The sequence below is a fragment of the Engraulis encrasicolus genome, chromosome 9, assembly GCF_034702125.1.
Source record: "Engraulis encrasicolus isolate BLACKSEA-1 chromosome 9, IST_EnEncr_1.0, whole genome shotgun sequence".
Lineage (NCBI taxonomy): Eukaryota > Metazoa > Chordata > Actinopteri > Clupeiformes > Engraulidae > Engraulis > Engraulis encrasicolus.
The window spans coordinates 14,119,426-14,134,572 of record NC_085865.1 but is presented as its reverse complement, the minus strand read 5'-3'; the positions used below and the strand labels follow the sequence as shown (position 1 = coordinate 14,134,572).

Here is a 15,147-nt window from a genome sequence, read left to right as displayed (position 1 = left end):
TAAAATCAAGTCTGATTGTCAGCTAAATAACATACATACAGAATGAACAACCCTAAATGTAAAGAAGTCGGGGCACTTGGTAAATTGGGAATAAAACAAATGCTATCATTTTCACCGTTTGCTGTTAAAACCAAGCAAAAATATTGTTTTGGTGGTATACTTATGAACCTTTTAAATTTGAAACTACCAACATGTCTCAAAAAAGTTGGGAGTTTGTTGGAATGGCGATGTAGACCCAATATTTAACAGGTGAGCTGACGGAGCAAACTTTCAGCCAAGGTTTGGTATTAAGCAGGCGTGGGGCCATACTTTCACACCAATCCTCTTTACTCCTTACTGCTGTTCAGAAAGGAATCTGTACATACTTATTTGATTTCTCGCCCTACAAATTCAAAGCTCCATAAAGCAATTGGTGATTTGTTGTATGAATGTCTTGCCAGGTTATGTTAAGCTCCGAGGTTATGTTTACTTCTTCACACGCGATTTGTTTCTGCATGTTTTCCAACAGTGTTTCAGAAACATGGAAGAACTGTTTAGAGGGCGCCACAGACTTTAAGGAGGTGAGTAGACTAAATTAATCAGCCTAAATTAATACCAGAGATTCTTTAAGTATATAGAGATATATAGAGAGGGTGGGCAGTCATGGGTGAGCGGTTAGGGCGTCAGACTTGCATCCCAGAGGGGGAGTAATCAACCTGCGCTCTCCCCATCCTCCTCCATGACTGAGGTACCCTGAGCATGGTACCGTCCCACCGCACTGCTCCCCATGGGGCGCCACTGAGGGCTGCCCCCTTGCACGGGTGAGGCACAAATGCAATTTCGTTGTGTGCAGTGTTCACTTGTGTGCTGTGGAGTGCTGTGTCACAATGACAATGGGAGTTGGAGTTTCCCAATTTTTAAAGATAAAGATATCCCAATGTAATGGGTTGCTATGGGCACCTAACATGACCAGGTTCCGGTCTGCCTAAAGGGGCGTGTCATAATACTCCTAGCATTGAATAGAACAGTCCTTAGGTCTGCCTAGGTCTGCCTAAAGGGGGATCCCCCCCCCCCCTTGCAATAATAAAACCCGGAAACAATGGGCCAATGGAACCTCTCTCTCCCTACTCTCTCTGTTAATACAGTGTGTACAGCAGCTAACCTGAGTCTAAACTAGACTGCCTGTGCAGTCGCCTTCGACTGCTTAAGGTATATCCCCGAAACGCGACGCTTCCAGTCCCCAATCATTCCTACCACTCCCTTCCACCTTTTCATGAACGTTTATGATAAATACAAAATATAAAATAAATATATTTAATATCTATACATAGATCAATGACGTGCATAGGCTTAAAACCAAATGACTATTGTGAAAATGAAGGAAAAAATGGGGCAAATGGTAACACTGTTTTAATGGTTCACTATTACAGTGGATATACCACATTAGGTACAGTGTAATAACCAGTGTAACAATATTTAATACCACGTCATACCAGTGTGACACCATGTACCAATTTTGTACTGATATCATGTAGGCTATTTGTGTGTAAGTGCTATTACATGGTATTGCATATTTGTACACTGGTATTACACTAGTATTACATGGTATTACATATTGATACACAGGTATTACACTAGTATTACATGGTATTAAATATTGTTAGACTGGTTATTACACTGTAGGCCTACCTGATATGGTAGATTCACTGAAATGGTGAACCCTTCAATTAAGGAGTTACCGGGCAAATCAATCAAAATTCCACCATTTTGAAAGTGTTGACCTCCAAACTCGAATCAGTTCATGGACCTACCCTGCAGCATTCACACACCAAATCTGGGACAAATCCATCCACCCGGTCCAGAGATTAATGGGCCAAACAAAAATTCGGCCATCTTGAATTCGGCCATCTTGAAATTGTTGACCTCCAAACTCGAATCAGTTCATGAACCTACCCTAGAACATTCACACACCAAATCTGGGACAAATCCATCCACCCGGTCAGAAGTTATGGACCAAACAAAAATTCGGCCATCTTGAATTCGGCCATCTTGAAATTGTTAACCTCCAAACTGTAATCAGTTCATGAACCCACCCTAGAGCATTCACACACCAAATCTGGGACAAATCCATCCACCCGGTCAGAAGTAATGGGCCAAACAAAAATTCGGCCATCTTGAATTCGGACATCTTGAAATTGTTGACCTCCAAACTCGAATCAGTTCATGAACCTACCCTAGAACATTCACACACCAAATCTGGGACAAATCCATCCACCCGGTCAGAAGTTATGGACCAAACAAAAATTCGGCCATCTTGAATTCGACCATCTTGAAAGTGTTAACCTCCAAACTGTAATCAGTTCATGAACCCACCCTAGAGCATTCACACACCAAATCTGGGACAAATACATCCACCCGGTCAGAAGTAATGGGCCAAACAAAAATTCAGCCATCTTGAATTCGGCCATCTTGAAATTGTTGACCTCCAAACTTGAATCAGTTCATGAACCTACCCTAGAACATTCACACACCAAATCTGGGACAAATCCATCCACCCGGTCAGAAGTTATGGACCAAACAAAAATTCGGCCATCTTGAATTCGGCCATCTTGAAAGTGTTAACCTCCAAACTCTAATCAGTTCATGAACCCACCCTAGAGCATTCACACACCAAATCTGGGACAAATCCATCCACCCGGTCAGAAGTAATGGGTCAAACAAAAATTCGGCCATCTTGAATTCGGCCATCTTGAAATTGTTGACCTCCAAACTCGAATCAGTTCATGAACCTACCCTAGAACATTCACATACCAAATCTGGGACAAATCCATCCACCCGGTCAGAAGTTATGGACCAAACAAAAATTCGGCCATCTTGAATTCGGCCATCTTGAAAGTGTTAACCTCCAAACTCTAATCAGTTCATGAACCCACCCTAGAGCATTGACACACCAAATCTGGGACAAATCCATCCACCCGGTCAGAAGTAATGGGCCAAACAAAAATTCGGCCATCTTGAATTCGGCCATCTTGAAATTGTTGACCTCCAAACTCGAATCAGTTCATGAACCTACCCTAGAGCATTCACACACCAAATCTGGGACAAATCCAAACATCCGTTCAAAAGTTATCGCGTTAACACGAAAGACCTTACGCGGCGGCGGCGGACGCGGCGGCGGCGGCGGACGCGGCGGCGGCGGCGGTGCACGCAAAACCATTACATCCCCGACGCTCCGCGTTTCGGGGATATAATTAACACTGTACGTGTAATGGATGCCAGTTAGCAGACTGTGGCATACGATGTTAGTAAATCTCCCTCCATCAGTTCAACAAAGATGCTTTTGCACACCTCTGTAGTTGGGCAGGTGTGTAGGATGTTATCCCAGCGGGGTTGTCAGTCAAGTGCAAAGAAATCACGCACACTGTCCATTCCACCATCAAACTTTAATACAGCTGAAGAAGGTCGGATGACCGAAACGTTGTATTAAGGTGTGTTGGTGGAATGGACAGTGTGCGGGATTTCTTTGCACTTGACAGTAAATCTCCCTCCCAAAGTCTCATACAGCATCAGTAGCATTGAGCTATCGGTCTGGACTGGTCCTCCTCCCGTGCCAAAACTGCAGTGTTGACTGGCAGGTCACGGGTTCGAGCCTCGAGTTGCGAACTAGCGCAGATGACCTCAGTTACACTGGTGGTGCCATAGACCCGAGATGGGAGTGAAGTTTAGGGGCGCAAGTGATACTGTTAGGCCGGCCGCACGCCGGCTCCGACAAAGTGCGACGCACTTTTGCTTCCGACAGAATTCGGACCCCCAAACCCAATTTCACACGAACATTGCATTGATAGACAAATTAGAACTTGTCTCTAATTGCTATCCGACATCGGCGAATGTCCGTGGATATCGGCGCCAGTATGCGTGATTCTATTGAAAACAATGGAATCGAATTTTAGCTGAGCAGTGCTCAGCACTTTGTCGGAGCTGGTGTGCGGAAGCCCTTAGGGATGGCAACTTGCAGAGTTCAGTGTAGAACGTTAGTAAACCTACCTCCCAAAGCCTCATACAGTCTCAGTCGTGCTGAGAATACTTTAATACAGGACAAGCTTTTTTGGTCACTTTAATCTTGTTTGACAACCAAGGAACCTTATCCGGACACGTCTTACATTGAGCTTGGACTTAGTTAATGCTGTGCAACATGTTAAATCTGTTTTAATGTGATTATAATGTATGTGTTTATGTTTGATCTGTTTTGCAATGTGTACTATGTGTACTTGACACCTTCATTTCCCTTTGGGATTTGTAAAGCCCACTACCTTACTCTACTCTCCTCTACTTTATTCTGCTCTACTCTTTGTATAGTTGATTCCTGAGTTTTATGGGAAGGACCCAAGTTTCCTGCAGAATGAGCTGAATCTCAACCTGGGTAAAAAGCAGGGGGGTTGCATCGTTGGTGATGTGCTCTTACCTGCCTGGGCAACAGGTACAACTCTCGTAATTTTGTATGCACCTTCTTCTTGTTCTTCTTTTTCCTTTTCTTTTTATTTTCCTCTTCTCTTTCTTTTTCTTGTTCTTTTCTCTTTCTTTCTTTCTCTCTCTCTCTCTCTCTCTCTCTCTCTCTCTCTCTCTCTGTCTCTCACACACACACACATACTCACAACATGTGTTTCTGCTGCAGATGCTGAGGACTTCTTAGAGAAGATGCGCAGTGCGCTGGAGAGTCAATACGTTTCAGAGCACCTGCACGAGTGGATTGATCTGGTGTTTGGCTACAAGCAGAAAGGCAGTGAGGCCATCGCAGCACATAATGGTATCCCACTTGTTTGTAAATAAACTTGTATCACACTTATTTGTAACTTCATATGGCACTTGAGTGTAACTTGTTTTCACAGTTGTTTGTAAATGAAGTTTATTTGACTATCTTTAATCTATAAGGTTTTGTCACATTAATGTCTCTGTTTTCCAGTATTTCATCCATTAACGTATGAAGGAGGAATTGACGTTGACAGGTGAGACATTGATGCATTGTTATTAAACCATTAAATACAGTAAAGAGTGAGAATTTCTGTGTTAAAAAAACAGTCAGCACCATCCAGATGAAATAGTGAGCCATACACTATATAGCCAAAAGTACTTTCTAACCTCCCTTGACTCGCATATGAACATAACTGCCATCCCATTCATAACATCTAGGGTTCAATATGATATCGGTCCACCTTTTGTAGCTATTGCAGCTTCAGCTCCTTCTGGGAGGCTGTCTACAAGGTTGAGGAGTGTGTTTATAGAAATATTTAACCATTCTTCCAAAAGCGCATCGGTGTTGTCACACACTAATGTTGGTTGAGAAGGCCTGGCTGTCAGTCTCTGATTTAATTCATCCCAAAGGTGTTCTATTTGGTTCAGATTAGGATTTAGCACGCCAGTTAAATTCATCCACACCATACTCTGTCATCCATGTCTTTATGGACCTTGCTTTGTGCACTGGTGCACAGTGATGTTGGGAGAGGAGGGGCACGCTCCAAAATATTACCACAATGTTGGGAGCATGGAAATGTCCAAAATGTCTACGTATCCTTGGTATTGGAATGGGATGGCAGTTAAGTTCATATGTGAGTCAAGACATGTTAGCCAATACTTTTAGTTAGTATAGTGTGTAGATTAAGTGGTCACTCTGAAGAATGAGTGAAAAGATTTCAAGTATTTCAGTATTTTTCTATAAGTTCAATAAGTTAGTTTTGCTGTATGCTTTAAAATCATAACAGCTTGCATGTAACTGCAGACAGTGTCAAGTGAAGGAGATCCGGTCAGTTCTATTCAGGCCCTTTCTTGCCTTCCAGAATGCGTTGGTTGGTTGGTTGGCACTAGTGTTGGCTTTTCCCATAGCTTAGAGATCTCAAATGTTATTGCCTCAGTCTGGTATTGTTTGACAAATGTTCTCATGTTATGCTGGTTTGAAATGGAATCTGTGACCTAATTATGTAATGCCGAGCCCATGACTGCCCCACAGTAAACTAGACACAGGCAATTTCATGAAATGTGGGGGGAAAAAAACTTCTTGAACGCTCTGACCTGTCCAACCTAGGGTATTTTATTTAGCTAAGGAGGGAGCTACATTTTGTTTGTTTTCTGTGTCTGGTAGGCCCTTAATGCATGCCGTACCATCTGAGGCACGTTGTAATAGTCACTGAAAGGTTAATAACCATACTACCACTCAACTATGACGTAACACTGGGCGTTTAGTAATGCACTACTACTCGGTCATTGTCATTCTGGTAACAAGACATTTATAACGCTGTGTTTTAACGGGTTAAACAGCATTGAGGATCCCGATCAGAAGATTGCCATGCTGACCCAGATCCTCGAGTTTGGTCAGACACCACGACAGCTCTTCACCACGGCCCATCCCCAGAGGATCACGCCCAGGCTCTACAACATCTCCACCACAACCAACACATCCTCCAGTGAACTCTCACCGCGTATGTTTAAAGCACCAAAAATAAATGTCAAGGTAGAGTCACTCAATATTTCAATTCTCATTTTTACATTCAAGTGTTAATCTCTCTCTCTCTCTCTCTCTCTCTCTCTCTCTCTCTCTCTCTCTCTCTCTCTCTCTCTCTCTCTCTCTCTCTCTCTCTCTCTCTCTCTCTCTCTCCTATTCAGTGTCTCCCAGTGAGGATTCTTCATTTGAAGATCTGACAGAAGAGAGCAAGAAACTAGCTTGGGGCAATATGAGCAAATTAACCCTGCAGTCCAGTCACAAAATTCACAAAGAGTAAGTTTGAAACACGATTCTATTTGTCTCTGCCTCCCTGTCTTTGTCACTGCGTGTACACAACAGATGTGACCACAGCGGAAAAATAGTCCGTCATTATTCTGCTAAGGATGACAAATAAGTTAAATTCAACATATCGTTGAGATAATCAGGTCACTTGGGCTGAGGATAACCAAACTAAAATATTAACTAATAATACATTTTATTTGTTACATGGCACCTCTCAGAACACCAAAGGTCACCTAAATGAGCCAAAGTGAGCTTGGTCAAATAGTCCAATGTCCAGTATGGATGAACAAAACCATTTAGAATGAGTAAGGTGATGAGATTCTTCAGCAGGTTTAGCTATTTTCCCCTTTTATTGTGTTGATACAGTCATTACATTCTCTCTCTTTCTCTTCTTCTCCTTTCATCCACTGTTTTTGTAACTAACTTTTGGTCAGTAACTGCTTTAAGAATAGCACCTGCCTTCTTTTGTGTCCATGGTGACTTAGGGCAGTAACTGGAATTGCTGTTACGCGCAGTGGAGCATCCATCTTCTCCACGTCGCAAGGTGAGCAACATCAGTAGAAGTGACCGAGTTCTACAAGGATACAAGGAGTTGTACTTGTCACATGCATAGAAATACTAAAGAAGTTCTTCTGTGGGCGTGCTGTGGCGCAGCGCACGAAGACACTGTACCATATACAGTACAATACAATACAAAGCCTTTTATCGTCATTATACGAAGTTTAATGAGATTTGAGCTTCCCTAGGAGTCGCACAGAGTCCTTCATAGATAAACACAGTCCTGCAAGTGTGTGTATAGTATAGTGACAGCTTTGGGGAAGAAGCTGTTCCTCATTCTCTTGGTTCTGGCTGCTATTGACCTCTAGTGCCTGCCCGAGGGCAACCAAAAAGTTCTACTGTGAGTTCTACAGCAAATACATGGCAGACCTAACTCAGTCTTTAACTTTAGTCACATTTGCTCTTGCACACTTGTTTCTCTTCAGATTCCACTGTGAAGATGTTTTCCAGGGACACACAAGCTCTGCAAAGGAGTGTCTCATTCTCAAACATGGTTAGTGGCTCACAGACCCTTACAATACTATACAATACAATGTGTATTTATATAGCAACAGTGTCACAGCTATGAAGTTGACTCAAAGTGCTTTCAAATACACAGACACATACACATACTGTACACATTCCCACATTCAAATACCAGCTCTGGAGGCTGCCATATGGCGCCAAGTGTCCGGGGTTGACATGATAAAGTACACACACACACACACACACACACACACACACACACACACACACACACACACACACACACACACACACACACACACACACACACACACACACACACACACACACACAAATAGTAGCAATAGTAAAAAAAAAAAAAAGACTAGTCTGGAAGTGATCATAACATAGCCTAATTTCAAAACGTATACATACGGTGCTAGCACAGGGAAACTCTGTAATTCTACTTCTGAATTCACTCTTATCATTCTTGCCTGTACCTCATGCCATTGTCGTTGTCTCTTGTCAGTTTTTTAATGACTTGCCATGTTTTCTCCAGGCCTTGTCTTCGTGCCTGATGTTACCAGAGGATCAGACTGTAGTATGCTCTTCATGGGACAATAATGTGTAAGTCAGTTGTTTAGAAAGTACAGACCAGTCTGTCTGTTCAGACTATATATAGGGAGATATACTTAAGATCTATAAACAATGCCTAATACATCCCTATGGCCAATATATTGTGTGCAGGGCTCTAAATTAACACCAGCCAACCGGCCAAATGCTGGTGAAATTTCATTTTGGCCGGTAAAAATGTCCAGCTTACCAGCCACTTTAACCCATTAATGAGTATGTGTTTGGCTAGAAATATTCATCTACTCGCCTTTTTGGCTGGTGGTGAAAAATGTTAATTTAGGGCCCTGATTGTGTGTAGAACATAATATGTCTCATTACCTCTCCAATTTCATCTGACTTGTGTGCAACTCTCACAAACTGTCATTCTGTCTTTCCGCGTCATTTCATTTCCACAGCTACTTTTACTCGGTAGCGTTCGGGAGACGGCAGGACACTCTGATGGGCCATGATGATGCCATCAGTCAGATGTGCTGGAAGGACGACCAGCTCTACACGGCATCATGGGACTCCACTGTCAAGGTCAGAGGTCAAACCGTTTGACGTGCAATGAGACTTTGGCCTTTCTTTTAAAAGTAGTTTCTAAGAAAATAGGGGTCTGCACACTTCTTAGAATTCTCTTTTTTCCTTCAGTTTATTTTCTCATATTGACAGGATGTGACATATTGGCATTTTCCGATAAATATAAGACATATTCAACTACCATGTGATGTTTTTTTGTATGTATGGTGTTCTATGTCAGTGTTTCTCAACCTTTTTTCTCTTGCCCCCTAATCCTTTTTCACCCCTAGTAGTGCAGTACATGTACCCTAGGCTGACAACCACTGTTCTATGGGACCATATTGATAACAATTTCAATGGGGAATTATAAGACATCCTCAATTTTGACATGGGTACAACTGTCATCCCTTCAATTCAATCAATCCAGCAATTCTGCTGTTACTCTATGTATGTAAGCAGAACCCTAAATTAAGCCCTTAATTTTTTTACCATAAGCCAATATGGCTAGTAGATATTAATCTTACTAGCCAAACATACCAACTTACTAGCCACTTGACCCATTAGTGAGTGCTTTCTACCAGCCAAACTGAAATTTCACCAGCATTTGACCAGTTGGCTGGTGTTAATTCATAGCCCTCTACGTATGCACTGTGTATGTTGTATGTTTTTTTGTTTTATGTGTCAATGGTTTTGGTGTGTGCCTCCCAGGTGTGGCGATGTGTGGCAGCTGACATCAACAGCAACAAAAGGAGTCAGTTTGAGCTACTGGGGGAGTTTGAACATGATGCAGGGGTATGTCATGATGGCCACATTGCATTTTGCACTTTTCACAAAAGACAGTTCATGCAGTGTCAATCAGTGGGGCTGCCTTGGCCTAGTGGTTAGGGAGTTAATCTTTCAATCTGGGGGTTATACGTTCGAATCCCTACCTCTCCCTACTGAATTGCCCTTGAGCAAGACACATAACCCGACATTGCTCCAGGCATTGTACCCAATACCTTGAAAAATAATAACTAAGTCTCTTTGGATAAAAGCGTCAGATAAGTGTAATGTAATGTAATGTGATGAAATCAAAATGCCAGCAGTAGTGATGAACTGGAATCGTGACTATGTTCCTGTTACTCCAGGTGAATACCATTGCTGTCAATCCTGCCGGCACGTTGCTGGCAAGTGGCACCAAAGATGGCACTCTCAGCATCTGGGACATAGAGAATGCCTCCCCCCTGCATCAGCCCAGCTGCCACTCAGGAAAAATCCACCAGGTCTCCTTCAGCCCAGGTAAGAGATTGTTATATTGTTTCTGCACAAATGTTCTAAAGCAGTAAAGGTCCTTGTTAAAAATTAAGATGTTACCAGAATGGCAATGACCAAGTCGTAATTCATTTCTAAAGGCCTGTGCACTGTCATAGTGGTATAGTAGTACTATGGTAGTAAAGTTGTTTTTCCAATGACTATTACAATATTGTTCCAGTAGTGGAATGGCTTGTGTTATGGGGCTACGCAATATAGTGCTACAGCGATCCTCCATCTATTGAGTTGGTAGTGGAAACCAGAGATACAGTGAGATACTATAGAGAGCTTTTTATTTTCCTGCATTGGTGCAGTGGTCCAGATTCCCATCCTTTCTTCAAACATGCGAGCACCAACAATTAATCTCATACTCATATTTGTTGTGATTTTATCATGCTACAGTGGGTGACGGACAAGAAATTCTAGATAATATTTAGTGAAATGTACAGATCATAACTGACTGGGTGAAGACTTCTCTGCAATTAGACAGAGACTTACAGGTGTACTGTGTAATACTTTTATTAGTTAATTCCCAACAAAGGCGCTTTTTCTCACCTCTGTAGCTGGGCAGGTGCGTAGGATGTTATCCCAGTGGGGTTGTCATTCAAGTTTCGGTCTTGATACTGGACAGGTTTCGGTCATCCGACCTTCTTCAGGCAAAATGAATTTTGGAAGTAGTTTATTTGCAAAATTCATGCTGTCCATTCACAAATGTTACATTTTTCATGTGTACTTACCACCACATTAAATTAAGTATTCATACACGAAAAAGTTGATCACCATGTCCACCATTTTGAATTTCCAGAAATAGACATTTTTTTAGCTGCAAAACATACTATACGTTGGCCATATTAGTAAATATTAGTTTATTACCTAGTAAATATTCATGAAAAGATCAAATTTGGCAATGAGTAGCATAGTTGCAATACCTACTCTGGCCACCATCCTACACCGTTCTTCTCTAAATGTCACCTGTATCGGCTCGTTGCAGACAGTCGACACATCCTGAGCATGGGAGAGGACTCAAGCCTGAAGGTCACAGACGTCCAGACAGGGATGCTCATCTCCACCATCGCAGCAGAGGAGGAGCAGAGGTAAACACCACAACGCCTGCTACAAAAACATGACCATAAATACATTTCATCAATACTATGACATTGCTATCCCTTGCTCCTTTACTAAGAACACCTCTGTCAAATGATTCTTCCCTGGTAACAGGTGCTTCTGTTGGGATGGTAACACGGTGCTCTCGGGAGGACAGTCGGGGGATCTCCGAGTGTGGGATCTGCTCAGTAGCAAAGTGACTGAAAAACTGGCTGCTCACACAGGTATGTGTTTCCAGTACAAGATGTTATCCTGTTTTGTGGTGGTCTGGCAGGCCAAATTGATCAGATGGCTAAAGTCGTTGAAGAAGCCTTAGCATGGATTTGCATAATTTGCTCACCACATGATATTGCAATGTTTGATTCAACCAATCGCAGAGCTGCTCTGGCTCCTGGTAGCCTAAACTCTTGAAGCGAGGGTAAATCATTATAGCCCTGTCTGTCTACAGAGGACATGTCCTGACCCGGACTGCTTGCAATAGATGAGTCAGTTATGTCCGCGGCTAATGTGTGGGTGGGTGTGCCTGGAAGGACTAACACAATAGTTGGTTCCCGGCTAAACAGCCCAAGCGGTATCAGTGTGTTCTTTTCAGTCAGTCAGTGTCGGGGAGGGAGTACATGAAAAACCATGTGTACCCTGAGTTATTTATCTTCGTCTACAAGACTAGCTTTGGTGTAGACACACTACCAGGAAGCTATCGCTCCCCCTGCTGTGTGAGGTGTGTAAATTGCAAGAGGACTGTATCTAACTAAACTACAATCTAAGCTCCCCCTCTTGTATCCCCTCTATTTTATTCAATCCAAATTGGGTTTTCGCTGAATCGTGTCATAGGTTGTTACTATAAAGTTAGTTGATTTTTAATGTCTGGAATCCACTCTGGTTGGTGGCCCAATTCACTTCGATCCCGGCGTATCACCTTAGCTCGCCCAATTTGCTCACCCTCCAAAGAGAATGAATAGCTTCCATCATAGCTTTGGTCATTTCTGTTCTGCACATATGGTTTCTGTTGTGCATGTGGGGCAATGACGTTTTAGCTGTAGTAACACGCATGAGGGTGGTGCATCCACAGCTAATGCCACTATTGTATGGATCAAATGTTTTTTTGTTGTTGTTTTTAGTCGGTAACACTTCCAAATAAGGGGCCATAATTAACAGTAAGGTAGTTACAACCTAATACTTAAGTAAGGGTTAGTAATCATTACTTAATGCCACATTAGACATATATTAATTGTTATTAATGCATTAGCAAGCAGTTGTGAACGTTAGATAACGTCATGACCTTGTGTTACAAGTTAATAGCATATTATTATTTAACTAATAGATAAGTAAGGGCACAGTTAATAGTTAAGTAGCTATCAGTTCATACTTAACTAAGGACCAAAATTAACACTTACTTAATACAAAAGTAAGGCATAACTAATGGTTAATTAATACTTAAATATTGAGTTTTGGGACCCTTATATTAGAGTCGGCTGAGGATAACTAATGGTTAATTAATAGATAGATATTGTTGTTTGGGACCCTTATAATAGAGTTGGCTGAGCATACCTAATAGTTAATTAATTAATCTACTGTGACATCTAGTTTTCACTCGTTCAAATCACTGTAATAGATGCAACAGGAGCCATTATATAGCAAGGATTGGACGTACACTTCTCAATGATGGTGGGGTGATGAGATGTAATTTTTTCATGTACCATTTATTAATTTTAATGGTAAAAACCCTACAATAAATGCAGAACATTATGAAGAGTAATAGTTTTGAAGCAAAACTAAACCATTCCTTTGTGATAATTAAGTTAATGTTTGAGAATATTAGCTCCAAGAAGTGCAGTGCATGATGGGTACGCAATCTACAGACAACAATATTTCGGTATTATTTAATCATTAGATTAGGTACAGTTAATAGTTAAGTAGCTATTAGGTCTTACTTAACTAAGGACCTTAATTAACACTTACTTAATACAAAAGCAAGGCATATCTAATGATTAAATAATACCGAAATATTGTTGTCTGTAGATTGCGTACCCATCATGCACTGCTCTTCTTGGAGCTAATATTCTCAAACATTAACCTAATTATCACAGAGGAATGGTTTAGTCTCGCTTCAAAACTATTACTCTTCATAATGTTCTGCATTTATTGCAGGGTTTTTACCATTAAAACTAATAAGTGGTACATGAAAAAATTACATCTCATCACCCCACCATCATTGAGAAGTGTACGTCTAATCCTTGCTATATAATGGCTCCTGTTGCCATTATTACAGTGATTTGAACGACCGAAAACTAGATATCACAGTAGATTAATTAATTAACTATTAGGTATGCTCAGCCAACTCTATTATAAGGGTCCCAAACACCAATATCTATCGATTAATTAACCATTAGTTATCCGCAGCCAACTCTAATATAAGGGTCCCAAACAACAATATCTATCTATTAATTAACCATTAGTTATCATCAGCCAACTCTAATATAAGGGTCCCAAAACCCAATATTTAAGTATTAATTAACCATTAGTTATGCCTTACTTTTGTATTATGTAAGTGTTAATTTTGGTCCTTAGTTAAGTATGACCTGATAGCTACTTAACTATTAACTGTGCCCTTACTTATCTATTAGTTAAATAATAATATGCTATTAACTTGTAACACAATGTAATAGTTATCTAATAGTTAAGTAACTGCTTACTAATGTTCAACATATGCATTAATAACAATTAATATGTGTCTAATATGGCATTACAGGGCTCCAGACTAACTTTTTGCACTGGTTGCACTGGTGCGCCTAAAATATTTTTTTAGGTGCACCAGCACAAAATTTAGGTGCACCCAAATGTTTTCACCACCCCATACACACACGCACCTCAGCTTTAAAAAAATAAAAAATAAATAAATAATAATAATAACAATAGCAATAATAATAGCAACAATAATGGAATAATAATAATAATTATTATTGTTGTTGTTGTTGTTGTTGCTATATTTTAAAAGACCTGGAGCCTTTTATGTGCTATAGGCTAGTCTTCCAAATGTGCTCCTTATAAAAGACATGACAGTAGGCTACCTAACTAACACATCTTGGCTACAAGCAGTTTGGCTGGTAGAAAAGACCAAATTAGTAGCCTTTTGGTCAGTAGGCTATGTGTTTGACTAGTAAGATCAACATACCAGCCTTTTCTGCAATAAGGCTACGCACACGGCACAAGCACAGAGTTACAATATGAAGATAGATAGATAGATGGATGCATGGATGGCTGGATAGATGGATGGATAGGTTTTTTTAAACAAACCCTGCTAAAAATGTCATGATTTTTAAAATCATTAGACACAAATAGCCTAGCCTATGTTTACAGTGGAATCTGAGGTGAATTGGGTTTTGTCTATTTCCCCGTTTTGGAGCGCTCTCCCTCTGCATAATGATTGTGGTATCTTAGCAAGCGATACGAACAGACTAGTGCGCTCGCTCGCTCACTCTCTCGCTCTCTCTCCCCCTCTCTCTCGTGCTGTCTCGAGGTGCATGAACGATGCCTTGCCGAGTCCGACTGATAGGCAGTATGTAGCCTGCCCTAGTCGCTATCAAAAAACTCTCACAGAGGTCCCGACAGACTAGCGCGTCACCTGTTGTTTGGCCAGCTCTGCACACGGCTGAAACGGGCAATTATCCGCACCCGTCTGCGTTTTTGTGTGGCAATGTTTAATATCCGCTCAAGCCATTTAGTTTTTCCCCGTGATTGTGACTCTCTCGTGTTTAAAATATCCTCAAGTCATTTTGCTGTTTTTACCGTGATTGTAACTCTCTCGTCCGTTGCAAAACTCGAATGGTTGAGAACACAAAACTCGCTGGCACATGTGAACTCGGATA

The 15,147-nt window shown here is 41.3% G+C and overlaps 1 protein-coding gene across 1 annotated transcript in view; it reads left to right on the top strand.

The window, feature by feature from the left end:
• The window catches only part of nsmaf (neutral sphingomyelinase (N-SMase) activation associated factor), a 31,528-nt gene that overhangs the window by 14,048 nt on the left and 2,333 nt on the right, over window positions 1–15,147 (top strand). The window contains exons 17-30 of the mRNA XM_063206598.1: window positions 509–560; window positions 4,336–4,456; window positions 4,652–4,783; window positions 4,940–4,982; window positions 6,289–6,449; window positions 6,634–6,745; window positions 7,240–7,298; window positions 7,738–7,805; window positions 8,316–8,383; window positions 8,785–8,908; window positions 9,596–9,679; window positions 10,015–10,165; window positions 11,169–11,271; window positions 11,396–11,505. Coding sequence (XP_063062668.1) covers window positions 509–560; window positions 4,336–4,456; window positions 4,652–4,783; window positions 4,940–4,982; window positions 6,289–6,449; window positions 6,634–6,745; window positions 7,240–7,298; window positions 7,738–7,805; window positions 8,316–8,383; window positions 8,785–8,908; window positions 9,596–9,679; window positions 10,015–10,165; window positions 11,169–11,271; window positions 11,396–11,505 — 1,388 coding nt within the window. The remainder of the gene's footprint in view (window positions 1–508; window positions 561–4,335; window positions 4,457–4,651; window positions 4,784–4,939; window positions 4,983–6,288; window positions 6,450–6,633; window positions 6,746–7,239; window positions 7,299–7,737; window positions 7,806–8,315; window positions 8,384–8,784; window positions 8,909–9,595; window positions 9,680–10,014; window positions 10,166–11,168; window positions 11,272–11,395; window positions 11,506–15,147) is intronic.